Genomic DNA, 18,419 nt, shown 5'->3' with positions numbered 1-18,419 from the left:
GGAATTGATCACTAATGTTGAGCTAACGAAGTCAACATACATCCTCCTCCATTAGACGAGGGGGTCACCAGAAGGATCTCCTTCGAAGAACGGTCAATGTTTTCATGGATGTGATTGCGTAAGTACATATAATTGATTTGTTTTGTTTGTTGAACGAGTTAATAGAGTCATTATTTTGAATCCATCAGGTAACCTTACAGTGCTGATCATTTTGGTTATATTGCTAACCTACACTGACACCAATAGCTTGTTATGCGTGCGTCGTCACGGTGTTTATTGGTTAACAGTGATAAGACGAGACACTTGTCTTATTCATACACTGATCATAATATCGGCACGATACAAGAATTTGCAGTATTATAGTGAACAGAATGTATGTAACTTATCTAGAGGTCTTCCAGATGTGACCCAGACTACCGTGTGAGAGAGAGAGAGAGAGTGAGAGAGTCTAGGATGTGTACGCTGGCTAATTATTCATTATGAATGTTTTGATTTAGCCTACATGTTGAGCTTGATATGAGAAACATATTTAAATGTATGTATAAAGGGTTTAATACAAGATCAGTTTGTAAATAAAACTAGTTTATTAAATCCCCTTAGTACTCAGCTCACTGTTTACGTAGGTTTTTATTTGCAAGTCAAGTCTGCACCACTTTGTGTCCTATTCAACTCTTGTTCCCCTCAGTGACCCGTCCATTCTTTTTACATCTCTTTGGCAGATAATGGCAACAACAAAGATGAAACTGCGGGTCCGAAAGAAGCCTGCTGCCAGCATTATCACACAGACCATGTCTGCGGAGGCCTCGCCGGACTCCAAATGTCCCATATGCCTGGACAAGTTCAAAAACATGGCCTATCTAGACCTGTGCCCTCACAAGTTCTGTTTCCGTTGCATCCATGAGTGGTCCAAAAACAAGGCCGAGTGTCCCCTCTGCAAGCAGCCATTCAACTCCATATTTCATAGCATAAAAGCGGAGAATGACTTTAAGAAATTTGACCTTCGACCTGCTGAGAATGGCACGCTTGGTAACCTGGGAGGTCAGAGGTTCAGGTATCGCACTACAGTGACTGGTGATCGGAGACGACCTCAGCGAAGGACGTCCCCTCCGCCCGACAATGGGGTCATGTTTGAGAGCCTGGCAGCACCTGCTTCCCCACGGCAGGACCGGAGCCTTCACCGCATGATGGCGAGACTGGCAGCCAGGCGGAGGGCTGAGAACGAGGGGAGGTCAATGCGAGCTCTGCAGGAACAGGAAATGATCAAGTTCAGGCGGGCCCTGTACCGGAGAGGGGTGCGCGTTCGGACTGTGCGGGATAATGGTCGCACCCGGGACACGACAGCGGAGTTCTTCCAGAGGAACCCAGCTTGCCTTCACCGCCTGTTGCCTTGGCTGAAGCGAGAGCTCACAGTGCTGTATGGCGCCCACGGCTCCCTCGTCAATATAGTCCAACACATCATAATGTCCCAGATAACCAGGTACAACATGGAGGACGACACCATAGTCCAAGAACTTAGGCCTTTTCTTCAGGCACGTACTGAACATTTTGTGCACGAATTCATCAATTTCGCTCGCTCTCCTTACAACATGGAAGCTTACGATCAACATAGTGTCTATGATTGTCCTGCTCCCTCTTCGGAGGAAAACAGCAGCTCAAACTCGTCTGTAATCGCCATCTCAGAGGATGAGGAGGACTCTGTGGGTTTGAACTCCCCTAACAACCCTAACTCCGTATCTGGCAGCGCACTGAGCCAGACTCCATGGGACGACGAGACGCCGGGGCCTTCCTACTCCACAGAGCCCCAGACTGTGGCAGTGTCAGTGAGGGACTCCGACTCCGAGAGCAGCGTTGAGGAGGCCGACGGCTCCGTGGCTACGCAGGGGAACCCCAAAGTTAAAGCCGATACATCCAAACTGGACCGTGTCTCCTCCGGAGAGGACGACTGCCTTATTGTGGGGTACGTTAAGCCGATGGCTGAACGGACGCCAGAGCTTGTCAAGCTTTCGTCCGACTCGGAGGAGTCTGTACAGGATGAAAGCATGTCAGCAGCACCCAAACAGCCTCAGCACATCCACTTTGTAACTGAGCCCAACTCCCCGGCCTCCGTCGGCTCCGCGTCAACTAAGCACAAGTCCACACAGAAGGAATCTCCAAGTCAGACTGATGGGAAAGAAAATGACAGGAACACACCGGAAAAAGTGGGAGATCCTGGTTCGCATGAGGGGACCCCGTCATCAGACCGCCGCACTTTGCCAAGCTTGGTTATCAGCAGACATAAAAGACCTGAGGATCGGGGTGACCGAAGACACCGAGCCCGAGATCACACAAGGTCACAGTCAGGGTCTTGGTCTAGGTCCAGAAGTCGTGACCGGTCATCTCACAGCAGCAAAAGGTCCCGTTCCCACAGTAGAGACCACTCTAGAGAGGAAAGCCATCCAGAAAGGAGACTTGACCGACAGGGGGGTGATCACTCAGGTCGTGGCCGAGAGGCGTACACCTGGCACTCGTACAGCCACTTCAGTTGTGAGAAGGACAAAAAACGAAAGCACTACACAGAGAAGAGGTCGTCCTACACCAGCTATCACGTCAGCCCGGACCACCACCACTCCAACCCTCAGTTGCGCAGCCGGAGCCACAGTCGGGAGTCACGCCGGCGGGAGAGGAGACGCTCACGAAGCCGCTCCAGCAACGACTCGCGGTCCTCCCATAGGAAGTCAAGGCATGAGAAGCCTGGGGGAAAGAGGAAGTACAAAACACGACACCTGGTAGAACCCGAAGAGCCCAAGAACGGAGCGTCCAAGCAACCTGCAGAGTCTGCAGAGGATGGTGCGAAAGAGAAGAAATCGAGCAAAGAAAAGCACAGAAAAAAGTCAAGAGAGCGGTCCGTGAAGAGAAGTCCAAGTGTAGAAATAGTGTATGAGGGCAAGGCCGGAGATCAATCCAGGAGACATCACAAGAAGAAGAAGAAACATAAGAAGAAGAGCAAGAAACATCGGAGCAAGGATGGAACCAGTAGGCATTCACCTGTTGTGATCACTATAGACAGTGACAGTGATCATGCCGCTAACACTAAAGACCTTATTTGCCCCATTGGCAGCAACAGCGATGGCGACGACCCCATCCCAAACCTCTCTCCTCCTGTGGTCACCTCCAACAATCCTGTTGATAGCCTCTTGTTTGACTCCTGCGTGATACTACAGCAGTGGGAACAGCAGTTTCCCACAGTCAGTCAAAATGTTGGAGCCAGTGTCACGCCTGATCCACCAGACCCTTTGGCAGGTGAACCAGATCCAGCGATAAATCAGCCAAATCCCCTGGCAGATCTCCTGATAGATCAATCAGGTGCATATGCTAATCAAACTGAGTACTTGACCGATCATCTAAATACCTTGGCAGATCCACCAAACCTCCCAACTAATCCACTGCCTCTGTTGACAAGTGAACCTGATCCGTTGATCAATCAACCAGATTTATCTGCCAATAGGCCAGATGGCTTCTCTGATAAATTACATCACTTGATGGATCAGTCAAACCCCTTGTCTGATCCACAACGCCCGTCTAGAGGTGAACCAGGTCCTTTGACGCATCAGCTAGAGCCATTGGTGGTTGAACGGTCAAACCACGTCACTGACCAACAAAGTCCTGTCACTGACCCATCAGATAAACAAGAGCCGGTTGGTGGGGTGTGTGATATGCCACTTAACGACTGTTAAAGTGTAGATGTCGGCCATGATGGCGGAGGACTCTTCAGAAGTAACCACAGACACGACATGTTTTGAGTAGTAATAGAAGCAGAGAGAGAACACCAAGATGGCACTTTACTCTGCCCTTCCAGCAGAAAGATATGTTGTTCTGCCAAGTATTGTGTGCTATAGCCACCACTGTGTTCACTGGAGATGAAAGACATTCAACATTTTGTGGGGATGTTAAATGATAACAGTTTGTGACTCTCTCTGGGAAGACAAGCATTTTTTTTAAATAGTCAAGTATTGAGTTGTTTATGTTTGTATATTTCAAATGAAAAAGATTTTTTTTTACACGCCTTTCATGCAGTTTAAGAATATCTTTGATCCACTCTCAGGGAAAATGGATTTGATGCTGTTAACTTGGCTTTTATAAATCCTCTTGAGACCAAACTCCCTGCTGCTACTGGACTCTTTGATTTTATTGTGTCCGGTGTTGACAGTATGTGAAAACTCCTGCTTTGGAGGCTCGGAAGGACTCTTGAAATCATTCTGTCAAATGTAAATCGCAATAAAAGGCCCGGGGTCCACCCCTAGCGTAAATGCTTCTTTTTTTCAGCGGCATCTGAAGGGGTACTGGTAATTTAAGCTATTGCACAATTTCAAAGTGGTCACTGAAAAGTGTGCATTCACAGGTCATTTTACTTCTTCATCACATAAGCTTGCACCTAGATGAGCAAATGATAGGTGCTTATCTACATCCTTGACCCCAGTGAACAAGGCCAGTATCTCCACTGCATGTTGGGTATAAAACATCTTCCTAATGAAGACTTTAAAAGCAAACTTGGATTGTCAAGATATTTTGAATTTACTCAGGAAAACCAAGCTATTACTCTGCAATGTTCTTGTGAGTGCATTATACATGCATTGTCCTCTTGAGGCTGCGTATCTTCTAAATTAATATTTTGAATACAATTATGAAATGTTATCACCGCACCCACACCCAACATTGTTTTGAAGACTATTCCAAATGCCATGGACAGCAGGCTATGAGGTACATGTGATAAATGTGATTACCAGACAGCTGGACATGTTTGCAGCCAAATAAGAAAGACTTCGAATGTAAAACAACTCAATAGGTTGGATAGGTATAGGGGGCTAACATCATGTATCGCTGTCTACTCTTAAATATGATGTCTAGGCAGCAGTGAGAGTTGTAATGATATGATATAACCCATCACAAATGTCCTGACATGCAGAAGAGTCGAACTCTATGAAGTCTCCGCCCTCTTCTGACGTGACAGGAAGGAAGTAGCTTGTACCGATCTGAAGTGCAGGGGGGAAATTACCCGAAGAAAATATGGCACCTGGTTTGCAAATAAAGGTAACGTTGTGTCGACTGTCATTACTAGTGTGGCTTAGGGACATTTGCACCTGAATTGAATGTATTACAAAATTAAATGGGTAGCTTGCGACAGCGCAAACAATGTTATTTAAGTTCGTGGGCATTGCGTGGCTTATCTTAATTATTCTGGAAACTGGACTGCACTTCTGACATCATGATTGCTGTAAAGTCCTTTTATGAAATGTACACTGGCGTTTCATATTGACAGGTCAACTCATACAAAACGATATAGTGTAGCATTAATCTAGTTGCCAAATGTCCTCAGGCTTGCACATCGCACGTGTCTCGCACATTGAATCCCATCAGCACAAATGTATGTAGCTAGCCATTACAATCTCACAAGAGCAGCATTGTCTGTTAAGATGCCATAGCACACATGGAATCGCTCCCTATTTAGGATCAATTTTCACCAATTGTAAGTAAGAAAGACGGTGATGACTTTTGAAAACCTTAAATCCCTGAAAGCATCAAACATTTTTGTAAACGGATGAAACTGCACAATTTTGATTAGTTAGGGCAGCAAGGGCAGGTTAGTGGAGTCCACCGATTGTTGCCTAGCTAAGTCCATTTAAGTTTCTCAGTGGACTCCTGCAGATTCAACTACACTGTAATGCAGTCTTCAACAGAATCACTGTTATGCATCGTTATTCATTACTACTTACACTAAGCACAACATTTAGGTAATTGCGACTACTAATCATGGCTGCTGACTAGGGGTCGGAGCCAGGGCTAATCCTATATTGAAAAATCCACAAATAGCTTAAAGTATAACATGGACCAGTATAGTTGGAGGGAGAGAACTGAAATGAGGGAAAATAAATATAAACATTACCAGTGCTTTCAAACAATAAGAGGGAAGTACTGGGGCAGGCTGGACTCTGTAGAGAAGTTAAGAAACATGATGGATTTAAAGATTCCTTGAGGCCAAATGTTTTCATGTCAGTGCTAACAGTGATACTTGAATACCTGACAGGAAAGGTATTTTGTGCAGTAATGGAAAATGACTCAAGTAAATGTTTTTTTTTGAAGGCCATAACAAGAGGTGTATAGGCTGAATGGTTTATTATTTACTGAGAAATATCTGTACAAAGGGGACTTGTGATCTGGATCCCCCTGTGGACAAAGTCTTTTGCATTTTCTTATATATTGCCATGGAACAAGGTCTGGTAAGAAGATACACCATACTAATGCAACTGCAGTTTATGAAATATACTACGTATTAACCTTCCTAGAGTTGTTGTATTTAAAAGATGGACCTCTTCGGTCGTTAAGTCTTATGTCCTGTTTAGAATATCAGTGATGTATTTTGGTCTTATTGTGCATTTGAACAATTTCACCCTCCAATGTGTGCTGCCATCATATCAGTGGTTAACTGGGTAGGCATAGTTCCTACATGTGTAATGGCTGTAGGTCTTAGACTGCCAAAGTTTCTCTTTACTTTACACCAAATACCAAAGACTATAGAGCCTGGTGATTTGCCTGCTGATCTTACCCTTCATCTTTAGATTGGAATCATTGGAGGGTCTGGTCTTGATGACCCAGACATCTTGGAGGAAAGGACGGAGCGCTATGTGGACACACCCTATGGGAAGGTTGGTTCTAAAATTCTCCGTCTATTTTGCATCTGTTGTGTGGGTGGTGTTCATGCATCTTGTGTACTGAAAGCCTTACATTTTATAAAGCAATTAATAGTCATTGACTAAAACACCTGGCATTTCCCCCTTTTTTTCATACCAGCCTTCAGACGCACTGGTTGTGGGCAAGATCAAAAATGTTGAATGTGTGCTACTGGCAAGGTAATGATGCATAGATGGACTTACATTTTCGAGGGCTTCTTGAAGTCCTTTTTTTTTTTTTTTTTAAATCAACAAACTTCGATATTATGTGGGTATTTAGTGCCATCTTCTGGCCAAAGAGAGTATCGCATGAAGTCTTATATTCGCCACATTACTTTACCTCCCTCAGGCATGGAAGACAGCACACTATAATGCCCACTCATGTGAACAACCAGGCCAACATCTGGGCTCTGAAGGAGGAGGGCTGCACGCACCTCCTCGTCACCACAGCCTGTGGTTCCTTAAGAGAGGAGATTCAGCCTGGTGACATCGTTCTTATTGACCAGTTCATTGACAGGTAAGATGCTATATTCATTTGAGGTGTGGTGTGAGATACCTTTTGGTTTCTTTCTTTCTTTCTTTCTTTCTTTTTTTCCGAGTGCCCCTAATCTCAGTGTCACCCTCAAATATTGTCTAGTGTAAAATGCCAATAGTTTAACTAAGGCTTATATTCAGCCTGTGGTTCCTTAAGAGAGGAGATTCAGCCTGGTGACATTGTTCTTATTGACCAGTTCATTGACAGGTTAGATATTTCAAACTCGTATTCAATTCGATAGATAGATAGATGGATAATTTACTGATCCCGAGGGAAATTAAGGTCATCCAGTAGCTTAACTTACATACATACATGAATCACAATAAATACAAAAATCACAATAAATACAAAAAATATCCCCAGGTTGAGGGCAAAACATTTTATGGAGAGCCCTAAACAACCAGCTACTGGTCGAACTGATTTAAGTTCAGATGTAGAAACAGTGTTAAAGAAAAGCTCTGCCATTGCTGATTAGCATCAGTTTTTATTTTATATTATTATTTATTATTATTATTATTTTATATTATTATTTAAAACAGCTAATTGGCTACATGAGCATCTACATTTTTGCACCATACCAGCATTATATTTACTACTATTTGAAGTATCTGTCAAAGTCTAAGTACCGTGTATCAGGCTCTGGGTCCAATAATATGGACAGGTAGTTCAATTTGCCTCCGTTGGCATGGCTTGTTAATGGTTAATGCCGCCTCTCCCATGTTTGAAATGTCGAATGTTTTGCCACCACAATACCTTCATTGTGCCCGTCCAGGATCTTCGTCTGTTTGACATGTACGTTTCCATTTGTAGCCATAAATCTATAGCCTGGGTGCCATCCGTTTGTACGCGTTCCACTGATTGCTGCCTTCTCGCTGAACAAACGATTGTTCAAATTCAATTCCAAACATGACTAACCACATGCATGCCATCCTTTTAGATTAACTTCGATTAGATTAGATTCAACTTTATTGTCATTGCACAGACTACAAGGGGGGGGGGGAGTACAGTGCAGTCCAAGAGGGGAGGAGGGCAAACAGTCTGTGGCTGGGGTGTGAGCTGTCCTTGGCTGGGTTCGTACGGTCATGAAAAACCTGGAAAAGTCATGGGATTTTAAAATGGTTATTTCAAGGCCTGGAAAAGTGCTTGAAAAATATAAAATCCCAAAAGTTTTGGAAAAGTCATGGAAATGTGTTATATTCATATTTTCAGAAGTTATTTGTGCTGGGTTTTTAATAATAAATATGCTTTTAAAATGTAAAAGAAATACGCTCAAAATATAAGCAGGCATACTCTCTCATACTAACTGAAATGTTTGGTGGCCATAGCAACAGTAACTCAGGGAAGCGGAGGGATAATGCCAGGGAAGTGTAGATTTATTAGCCTGGGTGCCATCCGTTCGTACGCGTTCCACTGATCTCGCTGAACAAACGTTTGTAATTTCTATAACTAGAAAGTATTTAAGCTAGCTCCTTCAAACTTAATAAGCTTTAAATCAGCTACCATTACTTGAATATGGACTTCCAAGTGTGTGGCTTGGGTATATCATAGTATAGGGGTGCTTGAATTTGCGCTAAAAGTTTACTCCACGCTCTGTGGCAGCATCTTTGAAGGCATGTGGAAAGCTCAATGTTAAAGCTAGAGACTTGATATTAAACACTGACCCTTCCATGTATGCTCTGTATACAAAACTGTCCCTATGTGATGAATGGTCTGGAAGATATTGAAGCTTGAAAATGGATGAAAACCCATTTTGTGCAAGTTTTGGCATGCTATAGCAAAAAAAAAATAACAGCATCTACCAACATGAAACTAACTGTTTTGGAAAGATTAGATATTTGTTAACATATCAAAAATCTGTGATTGTGTTCTGCATCATTTTCTCAAAATTAGTTTTTTTAAATTTGGGATTTTTGTACACGCTCAGCATTCAAGTGCCTATGGAAGCATTTTCAAATGCTAACAAAATGCACTAAGTTTATGACACAGAGCTTAACTGCATATTTTTGTATACTGTCTGCCTTGGAATTCTCATTGTTAGTTTAAATACCGCATTTTATCACTTTTTCACGTTTACACAGATTTCACCAGAATTTTGGTCATGGAAATTTGGTTTAAAGTCATGGAAATCCATTGGTCAAACTGTGTATGAACCCTGATCCACGCGTGCCACATATTTCTGTCTTGAATGGGTTGTGAGTCAGTAATGTGATGATATTCATTCTGACTCAATGAAAACAAACATTACACAATACACTTCGAGTGTCATTACGAGACGTGAAATACCTCACCTTCCCCATTTCCCTTGTTTCCAAAAATAAAGACAAATGTAAAATAGGGATCCCATAATGTCCAACGTGGAAAGACTGCGTTCCTATATGTACTTAAATGTCTCAGTTCCAGCTATTGTGACAGACCCAATGCTCTTGAATGAAGTTGTTGTTATTGGAGCAACACTTAATCTCTGCCAGACAGGAAGGCTTCGTGGATGAAAATGTCAGCAATTTGGCTCAGGCTTGACCTGTTTTGTAATGAGGATCTGATGGCAGATATTTGTGCTATAAATGTTGCTAAATTGGTCAAAAGCAAACCACCTCAACCCTGAGTTTTAAAAACTTTTTGTGGGTGGACGGGTAGTTTTTCGTTGACATTTCCATAGAGTTTTACCTGGCCACACAGTGTCTCATTACAAACACAGAGTCATGGACACCTCTCTCAGGGAACTTCTCATTTCATTTGGGGAGGTTCTCTACCTGAGAGGCTCCCATGTGCCAATGGAATCACGTTTGTTACGGACATCAGAAGAGAGAAATGACTAGCAGGTCTTTCTCCATTTCCGGACCAGAGAGGGGTGTGTGTGTGTCAAATCTCATTGGTCCAAATGAGAAAATGGAAAGGCATGTTCCCTGAAATGCTCAACCACCTCTCTATCTTATTTCTATGAAATCCTGGCTCTCATGCCGGAATTTGCTGATGTAAGAAAACATGAATGAAGATCATCTCCTGGGATCTCTCATAGACTTCACCCTGTGGCTTCGCCCTGGAATGCACTTTTAGTCCCTGAAGGAAAGCACCTCAGGTATTCTACAACGAAATGCCAAAAGAATGTAAAATAAGAGCGGTGACACTACACCATAATAATTACTTCCAATTCCACATGAGTGAAGTGAGGTCAAAACCATGAATGATGAAGATGAAATAGTTTGACGTAAAATTTTCACTAACCATCACACTGTAATTTTCAATATCCTCCATGGAGATTACATATAGGAACAGAAAACTATGGAGGAGCATGGCAGGTTGTTGGTACTACCATGTCTGAGTTCTTGAGTATAGGAGTTAATATTTCTGCTACAAAGCTTGAGTTATTGTTTATTTGTGTTTCATTACACTTCACAACAGTTTGGAGTGAAGACTATTTGTAGAATGCTTCAAGTCAGAATATGTGCCATCAGTGGTAATTTGAACAGGGAACTGGAGATTTTTCCAGAGGGCTCATGCCCCAGGCTATTACATAGCTGCCCTGTGCAATTAGTCATCTCATACCTGTAGCTTTTTTCAACCGGATGTAGTAGCATCATCTTAACATCTGAATGCCCTCAAGCCTGCTGTTGCTATTAGTTTCTACACCCCAACACATCCTTGTCATTTTATACCGGTTGTTATTCTGTAGCAATGGGTTCACAAGAGAAGAATCTATGGCATTCTACTAGCAAAGGTCATGCTGCTCTGCTATATTCGTTCGAGGTGAAGTGTGAGAGAATACCTTTTGACTTTCTTTCTTTCTTTCTTTCTTTCTTTCTTTCTTTCTTTCCCAGTGCCCCTAATCTCAGTGTCACCCTCAAATATTGTCTAGTGTAAAATGTCTAATAGTTTAACTAAGGCTTATATTTGGTCATTTGATAGATGGCAAAAGGAATGGGAACAAGGAGGAAGAGGCCCTTGTATAGTTTTGTTACCTTTTTACTGCCTCTCTCTAAATGTAAGCCAATATTACTAGAACACGCTGTTTGAGATGTTTCCCTTCGAAAGCCGTAGTATTACACACATGAATACAATGATTGTAAACATCTTGTTGGTAAAGACACATGCTTCTTTAGTCAATAACATCAGCTGATCCTACTCCCATTACATTGCACCCACAATCCACTTACCACGCCAACGAAGTCTCCAAGGACAGCAGCACTAAATACCTAGGTTGCAATTTAATATAATTCCAGTCAGACTAGTAATCATTGCGCAGTTTCTTTACTTAAGCGAGGGGTACAGCTTTCTCTGGGTAAAATTGGAATGTGCCTGTGAAGGCATCTCATTGTGCTTGTTGCAGGAGTGCAGAGCCCCTTATTTGAGGAATGCTGGATTTGTTGTGTTGGTATGTTGTTTGGAATAGTCCGGGCCACTTTGCGGCTCCGGAACAGATGCACTGTTATAAGAGGAGTGGAGTTTGGAATGTTTATATGGATTGTTGGTAAGACCTTGGAAAGACCTGCATCACGTTCATCAATGCAGCCAGCATGTGGTCGCTACTCGCCCGGCTTTGGCCTGCTGGGCCACATGCAGAGTGTAGTCCGGCTCTGATGGAGCAGTGGCTAAGGCTGCATTGTTTTAGGACTTCTTTGGTTTTGTACCCTGGGGTTGTCAGCATAAACGTTCATTTAATTGTAAACTGGGTTTTTATGTGAATAAACGTGCACTTCTAGGGGAAACTGAGCATTGAAGGATTATGAGGCACTTGGGGTATGCAGTATCAAGTGCACAATGAATGACCCATTGAAAAGTTTGCACTTTTTTTCAAATGTTGGTAGCCAAAACCTAATATGTGATTCCCATAGTTGTTTATATAGTAAGGTTTGGTGGGAGGGTCCAATCCCTAATCTTGGCTAACACAACAATGCTTTGAAGTCAATTATCTGAGCAGCCGCACCTTAGCACTTTGTGAAGTCCTCACAAAACCTGTACTTTTTAAACACATTATTCACAAATTAACAGACGCCTGTAGGCGCCTGCTTGTTGTCTGTCATTACCTAAGGATCCTTTTTCTGTGGTTTAGCCCTTGAATAGTGTGCTAGTTGCGTACAACCCGGACTTAGCTAGCTGTTCAGTGATGCTATGGCTTTGGAATTTTCCTGAGTTATAGTTGGCATGGAAATAAAACCATAATTTTTATTCTCTGGAATGTACCTCCATTCTTTGTCCTCAAGAATTTGCTTCTCATGAATTTTCTGGCTTGAGTATTGTGCTTCTAATATGCTAGGAATTATGCTCACGACTCTGCTGGCACACTGGGTAGGTGAATGGAAACTAAGCAAAACTTTCACATCATTAGTAACTCTTTCTCTCTCTACCGTAGGACACAAACTTACCTAAATGTTCTCATAAAAGTAGAGAGTAGTGCCTGAAAAATCCAACATCTGTGGAGCTATGATCTTAAATAAGGTCTAAGATCAGTGTTTGTGACATTTTTCTTAGGACCACAAAGAGATGTCAAACATTTTATGATGGCAGGCCAGCTAGTCCGCCAGGTGTGTGCCACATCCCCATGGCAGAGCCTTTCTGCCCCCGTACCAGGGAGGTGAGTTGCCTCCAGCCTATTCCTGCACCACAGTATTCCTGCACCACAGTATTCCTGAGTGTATTCCTGACTGTATTCCTGAGTGTATTCCTCCACCACAGTATTCCTGACTGTATTCCTGCACCACAGAATTCCTGAGTGTATTCCTGACAGTATTCCTGACTGTATTCCTCCACCACAGTATTCCTGAGTGTATTCCTGCACCACAGAATTCCTGACTGTATTCCTTCTAACCCTATGGAGTATTATCTTTACTCCAGTGTTGCGAGGGCATTTTGTCCCTCTGCCCTCTGTTAGCCTTATTCTCTCTAGAGTAGATTAAACACGGCCGTCTCGTTAGATGTGTCCTGTACGGATGAATATTGTGATGCATGAGACACTATGACGGCATGATCCCATGTGTTATTGTATTCATTCATTCCAAGAAACAATATGTAAAGAAATCTCCAAATCTTTATTTCAAACAATAGGCCCATCAGCTCATCTCATTTCTCACAATGTCAGAGATTAACGCAAATGACGACAAAATGCACCATACTCTTGGAATTGAACATGACCACAACATAACATTCACACATCCCCTCCATTTCTTTGTGCTGGTATGCGTTCATGTTTCCCCCTTTCATCCAGTCACTCTCTCCTACTGCCCATGTCTGTTCTGTTGTGTGTGTGTGGGGCAGGTGCTCCTTGAGGTGGCCCGTACCCTCGGGGTGAAGTGCCACCCTCGGGGGACGATGATTACTATCGAGGGGCCACGCTTCTCTTCACGGGCGGAGAGTCTCATGTTCCGCCAGTGGGGTGCCGATGTCATCAACATGACGACGGTTCCTGAAGTGGTGCTGGCCAAGGAGGCTGGCCTATGCTATGCTAGCATTGCCATGGCAACCGACTACGACTGCTGGAAGGAGCATGAGGAGGCGGTGAGTGGAGAAGAGAGTGTGTGTGTGTGTGTGTGTGTGTGTGTGCGCGCGACAAATTGGTAGATATTCCATCATGGCTGAGTTTCGGCTAACTCTGAGCAGGATTGCAACATGTGAGCAGTCATTTCAGAAATGGGGGGGGGTTCTGCTGACTGGTTGATATGCCTGCTATTTTAGTCATCAACACTTGAGTTTGTAATTTACTGGTCATTTGCAATCAATTTGCACTACAAAGAAAAGTGATAACCTCATGGGGGTACTGCAACCAGTGTGTTATAGTTACAAGTAACACCAGAGACAGGAGATTCAGGTGAGATACATATCTGATGCTTATTTTAGCCACAAAAACCTACTTGGTTTTACCCACATTACATTACATTTCATTACTCGCCCACATTTCCAATCATTGCGGAATATAAAAAGGAACACATTTCCACTCTATTAAATATTTGTTTAAGTTACATACTCTTCTAGTTACATGTCTTTCAGCACAGAGTGTGTTTTTTATGGCTTCCGATTAAGGAGCTGTTAGGCATTATTACTGAGCGTATCGCATCTGGGGGAGGTCGAACTTCCTCAGTGTTGGCCAAATAAAATAAAAAAAATTCTTCCGAGAACTTCTTCCGAGTTCCTGCCGTTGACCTGAGATGCTCTGCCTTCCCACTCACCACTTCCTTCCACCCACCACCGCGCTCTCTCTGCTCGCTCTCGCATCCCCCCTCCCCCTCCTCCCCCCTTTTTATTTCTTTCTTTTTTCTCTCTCCCCCTCTCTCCCTGTCGTCCTTCTATTTACTTCTCTCGCGCTCTCTGGGCTTCTTTGCCTGCCAGCCTCCGGTGAATATCCTGCCAGCGGAGGCTGAGTCAGAAGCAGGTCTGCTGTGTGTGTGTGTGTGTGTGTGTGTGTGTGTGTGTGTGAGTGAGTCACTCATTCACAGCTGTGGAACTGCTCCACTCCACCCCAGTGCCTGACCCCCTCCCTCCCCCCGCCCTGAAAGAGGAACTTCACCTCCAAGCCACCTTGGCAATGGCTCCCTGCTTGTTTTGTGTTTTTCACAAAGGTTGAATTAAGCATAATCATTTGAAACTGATTCAGAATTGCATTCATAAGACGTACTTTAACTATATTCAGAAATAAATCTCATTGTGGGCCTATCAGAACTTGGATCCACATGAAGGATTGACCAAATGGATGTGTGGTAATGAGATAAACTGACATGTTTTCTTAACTCCTACCAATACCCATTACTGTACTAAAGGCTTTTCCACCTGAACAATGACTAATAGTCAGCTAATGCATAGTTTGGTGTCATCAGAGACCTGAGATGATTGTTTATCACACTGGTCTAGTGTATGTGTCTCCAACAATGACTCTGATTAATCAAGACAAGAGCCGTACGGTTTGCCTAACAGTTGCTCAGTTGTCTGTGCTTGTTGAGGATGTAAACACACACACACACACTCACCCACCCACACACACTATGACCATGTTCAAAAAGAAAGTGGAAATAAAAACACAAACATGAAAAACAGGAATGGTTATGTATGTAACACAGGTCACTCCTGTTGGAGCCTGCTATTCACCTTCATCCGGTCTCATCTTGTACAGTTGTATCGTTAAAGTATGTTTTAGGTCCATTTAGAATCACAGAAATCAAATGAGTGTCTTGCTTAACCTCTGAACCTAACCCAAAACTTGCATTACTTACTCATCTTTTCTGTGTTTTAGGTATGTGTTGACAATGTCTTGAAAACAATGAAAGAAAATGCGAATAAGGCCAGCAGTATCCTGCTCACAGCCATCCCTCAGATCTGCCAGATGGACTGGGACGTGACCCTGAAGGCCATGAGTGTAAGTGTGGTATCTTGAGAGTAACTCTGAGAGTTAAGTGAAGGCTATTATCCGTGCTGCTGCCGCTGCTTCCGCCTCACACCCACTCTGTGGCGCATCAGAGAAGGCTCTAGTCACTCACGACAGGCTGATTCATTTACGTTGGTTCATGACTTAGTGAAGTAAAAAAAAAAGGATACTTTCCTGAGATTGCCTCCCATCGCCCTTCCTACCTTTTGAGCTTTAAAAAATATTCGTCATGTGCAATTATATAAAGGAGTCTTTTTGCCATCAAACAGTTTACAGAAGAATAGAACATGTTAATTCAAGACAAAGACAAAAAGGGAAAAAAGTTAGCAAATACTTCAAATGAATAGCTGTAGATGAGTTGAATAAGAACATTGAAGACATTCTTACAATGGCTGGAGAGACTTGTGTTTATTATGGATAAATAATATGAACATATGACCAAATCTGATGCACCTATTTTAAACATATACATTTGTATCCGCTCACTATTTTGCTTTACATTTTTCATCTGAACTCTTAATCTCTTGATCATCTTGCAGGCAATGGTGCAGTCCTCTGTCATGCTGCCGAAGCACTGAGAGAAGGAAGGCCCCTCCTTCTCCTTCTCCTTCTGCTGCTCCTGCTGTGTAGATCTACAGTACAGACTTGGCAGCCTGTCTTCAGTCTTGCATCATTGTTTTAAAAAGTACAAAGTGCCTGATCAGCATGTTTCTATGCATGTTTCATTCATTCTTTGTACAACACCACATTCAGATGTTTCAGACAGAAAGTGTGTGTTAATTTGTTCAATAATTTCCATTTTCTTTTTAAATCGAAATAGAAACTCGATTATGTTTGCAATAGGGTCAAAGTCTGACAAAAATTGAACATGTTTGTTTCAACCTTTTTTCTTCCTTTACAGAATAATCGTCAAAACAAACAAAAAACCTTATAAAATAACTTGTGGACCGGCTGCACAGTTGCACATTATGTTAAGGGTACAAAGACAAGGCCTTTCCAGATTGATGATGTACCGTCCATGTGACATAAATAGATGTCGATGATATCGGAGGATAAAAATGAGGTCAGTTTGAAACAGTTGCCGTTGAAACCTAGGGCAGTTCTAGAGTCACGTGTAAAACGGCATCCTTCCTCCATTTTGAAGACTCATTCAGCTTTTTCATTCTCTAATCTTAAAAGAATTTAAAGAAAATTCAGTTGTAAATGACTGAAATAATATTTGTAATGAAGTGCACCACCTGAAATATATGACAGATTGTTTGAAGGTGCTGTATTAGTCCAGATATCTCTGAATGTTGCCACATTTACATTTTGAAAAGGAGGAAGTTGTAAGGCAGAAGTTGAAACCCAAATGGTGCGAATGAGATGAAGTTGTTAGTCGTCATGTTCCAATCCAAAGGTCGGATAGATCTCTGTATGCCTGCCTTTGCTTTACTTCTGAGCCTTACTTTGATGACGTACCACTGAGTTAATAAAACTTCACAATTCCCTGCCTTTATGTCTTTCTTAAACAAGTGCATTTTTAGGTATATTGCAGTAAGAGGGTCTATCCCATAATTGAGAATTCCAAATAGTTTTGCATCAGAAATGCTTTGTATTACCATATATATATATATATATGTGTGTGTGTGTGTGTGTGTGCACACTTTGTATTACCATATACATTTGATTACCACTGTAAGGTTCTACAGTGCCTTTTTTGAAGATGGAAGGCCTGTACAAATTTGCACATAAACAGACAAAATTACAATATTTAAGGGAAAACAACAGTTAATCACGTAATTGTAACAGTGTTTGGTAAAATGATCATGGAAAATAAAAACACAGGTTTTCTCTCATAAATCCCATGGTATGGAGAAATATTATAAAAACACTGTAAAACAAACACAGGCCTCTGGGTGTCGTGTGTGTGTGTGTATGCAGCATTTTGGACATATGTTCGAGGTATTTGCGGGAGAGCCATGATCTGGTGTGAAATGATAAGAGCAGCCTGCACAATGGGCGGCACACGAGTTGATTTAGCCTACAAACCGGTCGGAGCCAACCTCCCTTGCGTTAACAACATTATTGTGATCCTAACTCTTAAACTTCGATGAGAAAATATTTGACTTTGCAAAATGATCAGCCATTCCTCTTAACACGTCAAGTGAAACATTCTAATTTCTTGAATTATTTAAATTCTTTCAGCTGCACGACATGGTCAAAATTGCAAGGAATGTGTGCGGTTATTAATACCATCTAGTAGGCTAATTAATTAAATCCGCTAAAATAATCAATTTAATTTGATGGTTACGACTCTGTTATCTGTTCCGTGGTTTAACGTATTTGTCCTACGTGTTCAGCAATTAGAATGTGGACCCAATCCAATCCAATGGCCAAATTCGAAATATCCACAAAGGACTTAATGTGCGCGTTATGGGCTCTGTTTTAATTTGTAAATTTTTTTTCTCCAAAAATATAATAACTTAGGCAAGATTTCAAAAGAAATAAAATTATTATTGCTAAGAAAATAGTAGAAAGCTGTAATCCCCCACAAGCAACTCAATACGCACACACACACACACACACATGGGCCCTACAAAATGCAGGCTACAATAACTTCTCAGACAAAAGAATCAGATTTGTAGCCAGCACTCCTCAGCAATGACATTTAGTAGCCTAAGCACTGCAATTTATGGCCCAAGTGAAAGGCAGTTCAAATATTTCGATAATATCAATTAAGATTAAATTTGAGTTCTTGAATGTCATTTTTTTTCAATTTGCCATTTTACTTAAATATCCTATCACGTTAAAATGAAAAACGTTCAAATTCATATATAGCATATACGCCTAA

At 42.2% G+C, this 18,419-nt stretch overlaps 1 protein-coding gene across 1 annotated transcript; it reads left to right on the top strand.

Annotated features, from left to right (window-relative positions):
- Positions 1–722: 722 nt before the first annotated feature.
- LOC308381664 (uncharacterized protein) lies at positions 723–17,488 on the top strand (the record flags this gene model as incomplete). Its single annotated transcript, XM_080859251.1, has 9 exons — positions 723–3,708; positions 5,021–5,067; positions 6,594–6,680; positions 6,826–6,884; positions 7,054–7,221; positions 12,706–12,808; positions 13,489–13,728; positions 15,455–15,577; positions 16,126–17,488. 9 exons carry the CDS (start codon positions 723–725, stop codon positions 16,162–16,164), a joined length of 3,852 nt encoding a protein of 1,283 aa, XP_080715377.1. The 3' UTR covers positions 16,165–17,488.
- Positions 17,489–18,419: the final 931 nt, after the last annotated feature.

This window comes from Sprattus sprattus (assembly GCF_963457725.1).
Source record: "Sprattus sprattus genome assembly, chromosome: 20".
In the NCBI taxonomy this organism is placed as follows: Eukaryota; Metazoa; Chordata; class Actinopteri; order Clupeiformes; family Clupeidae; genus Sprattus; species Sprattus sprattus.
The sequence above is the reverse complement of the archived record's forward strand: the minus strand, read 5'-3'. Positions and strand labels throughout refer to the sequence as shown.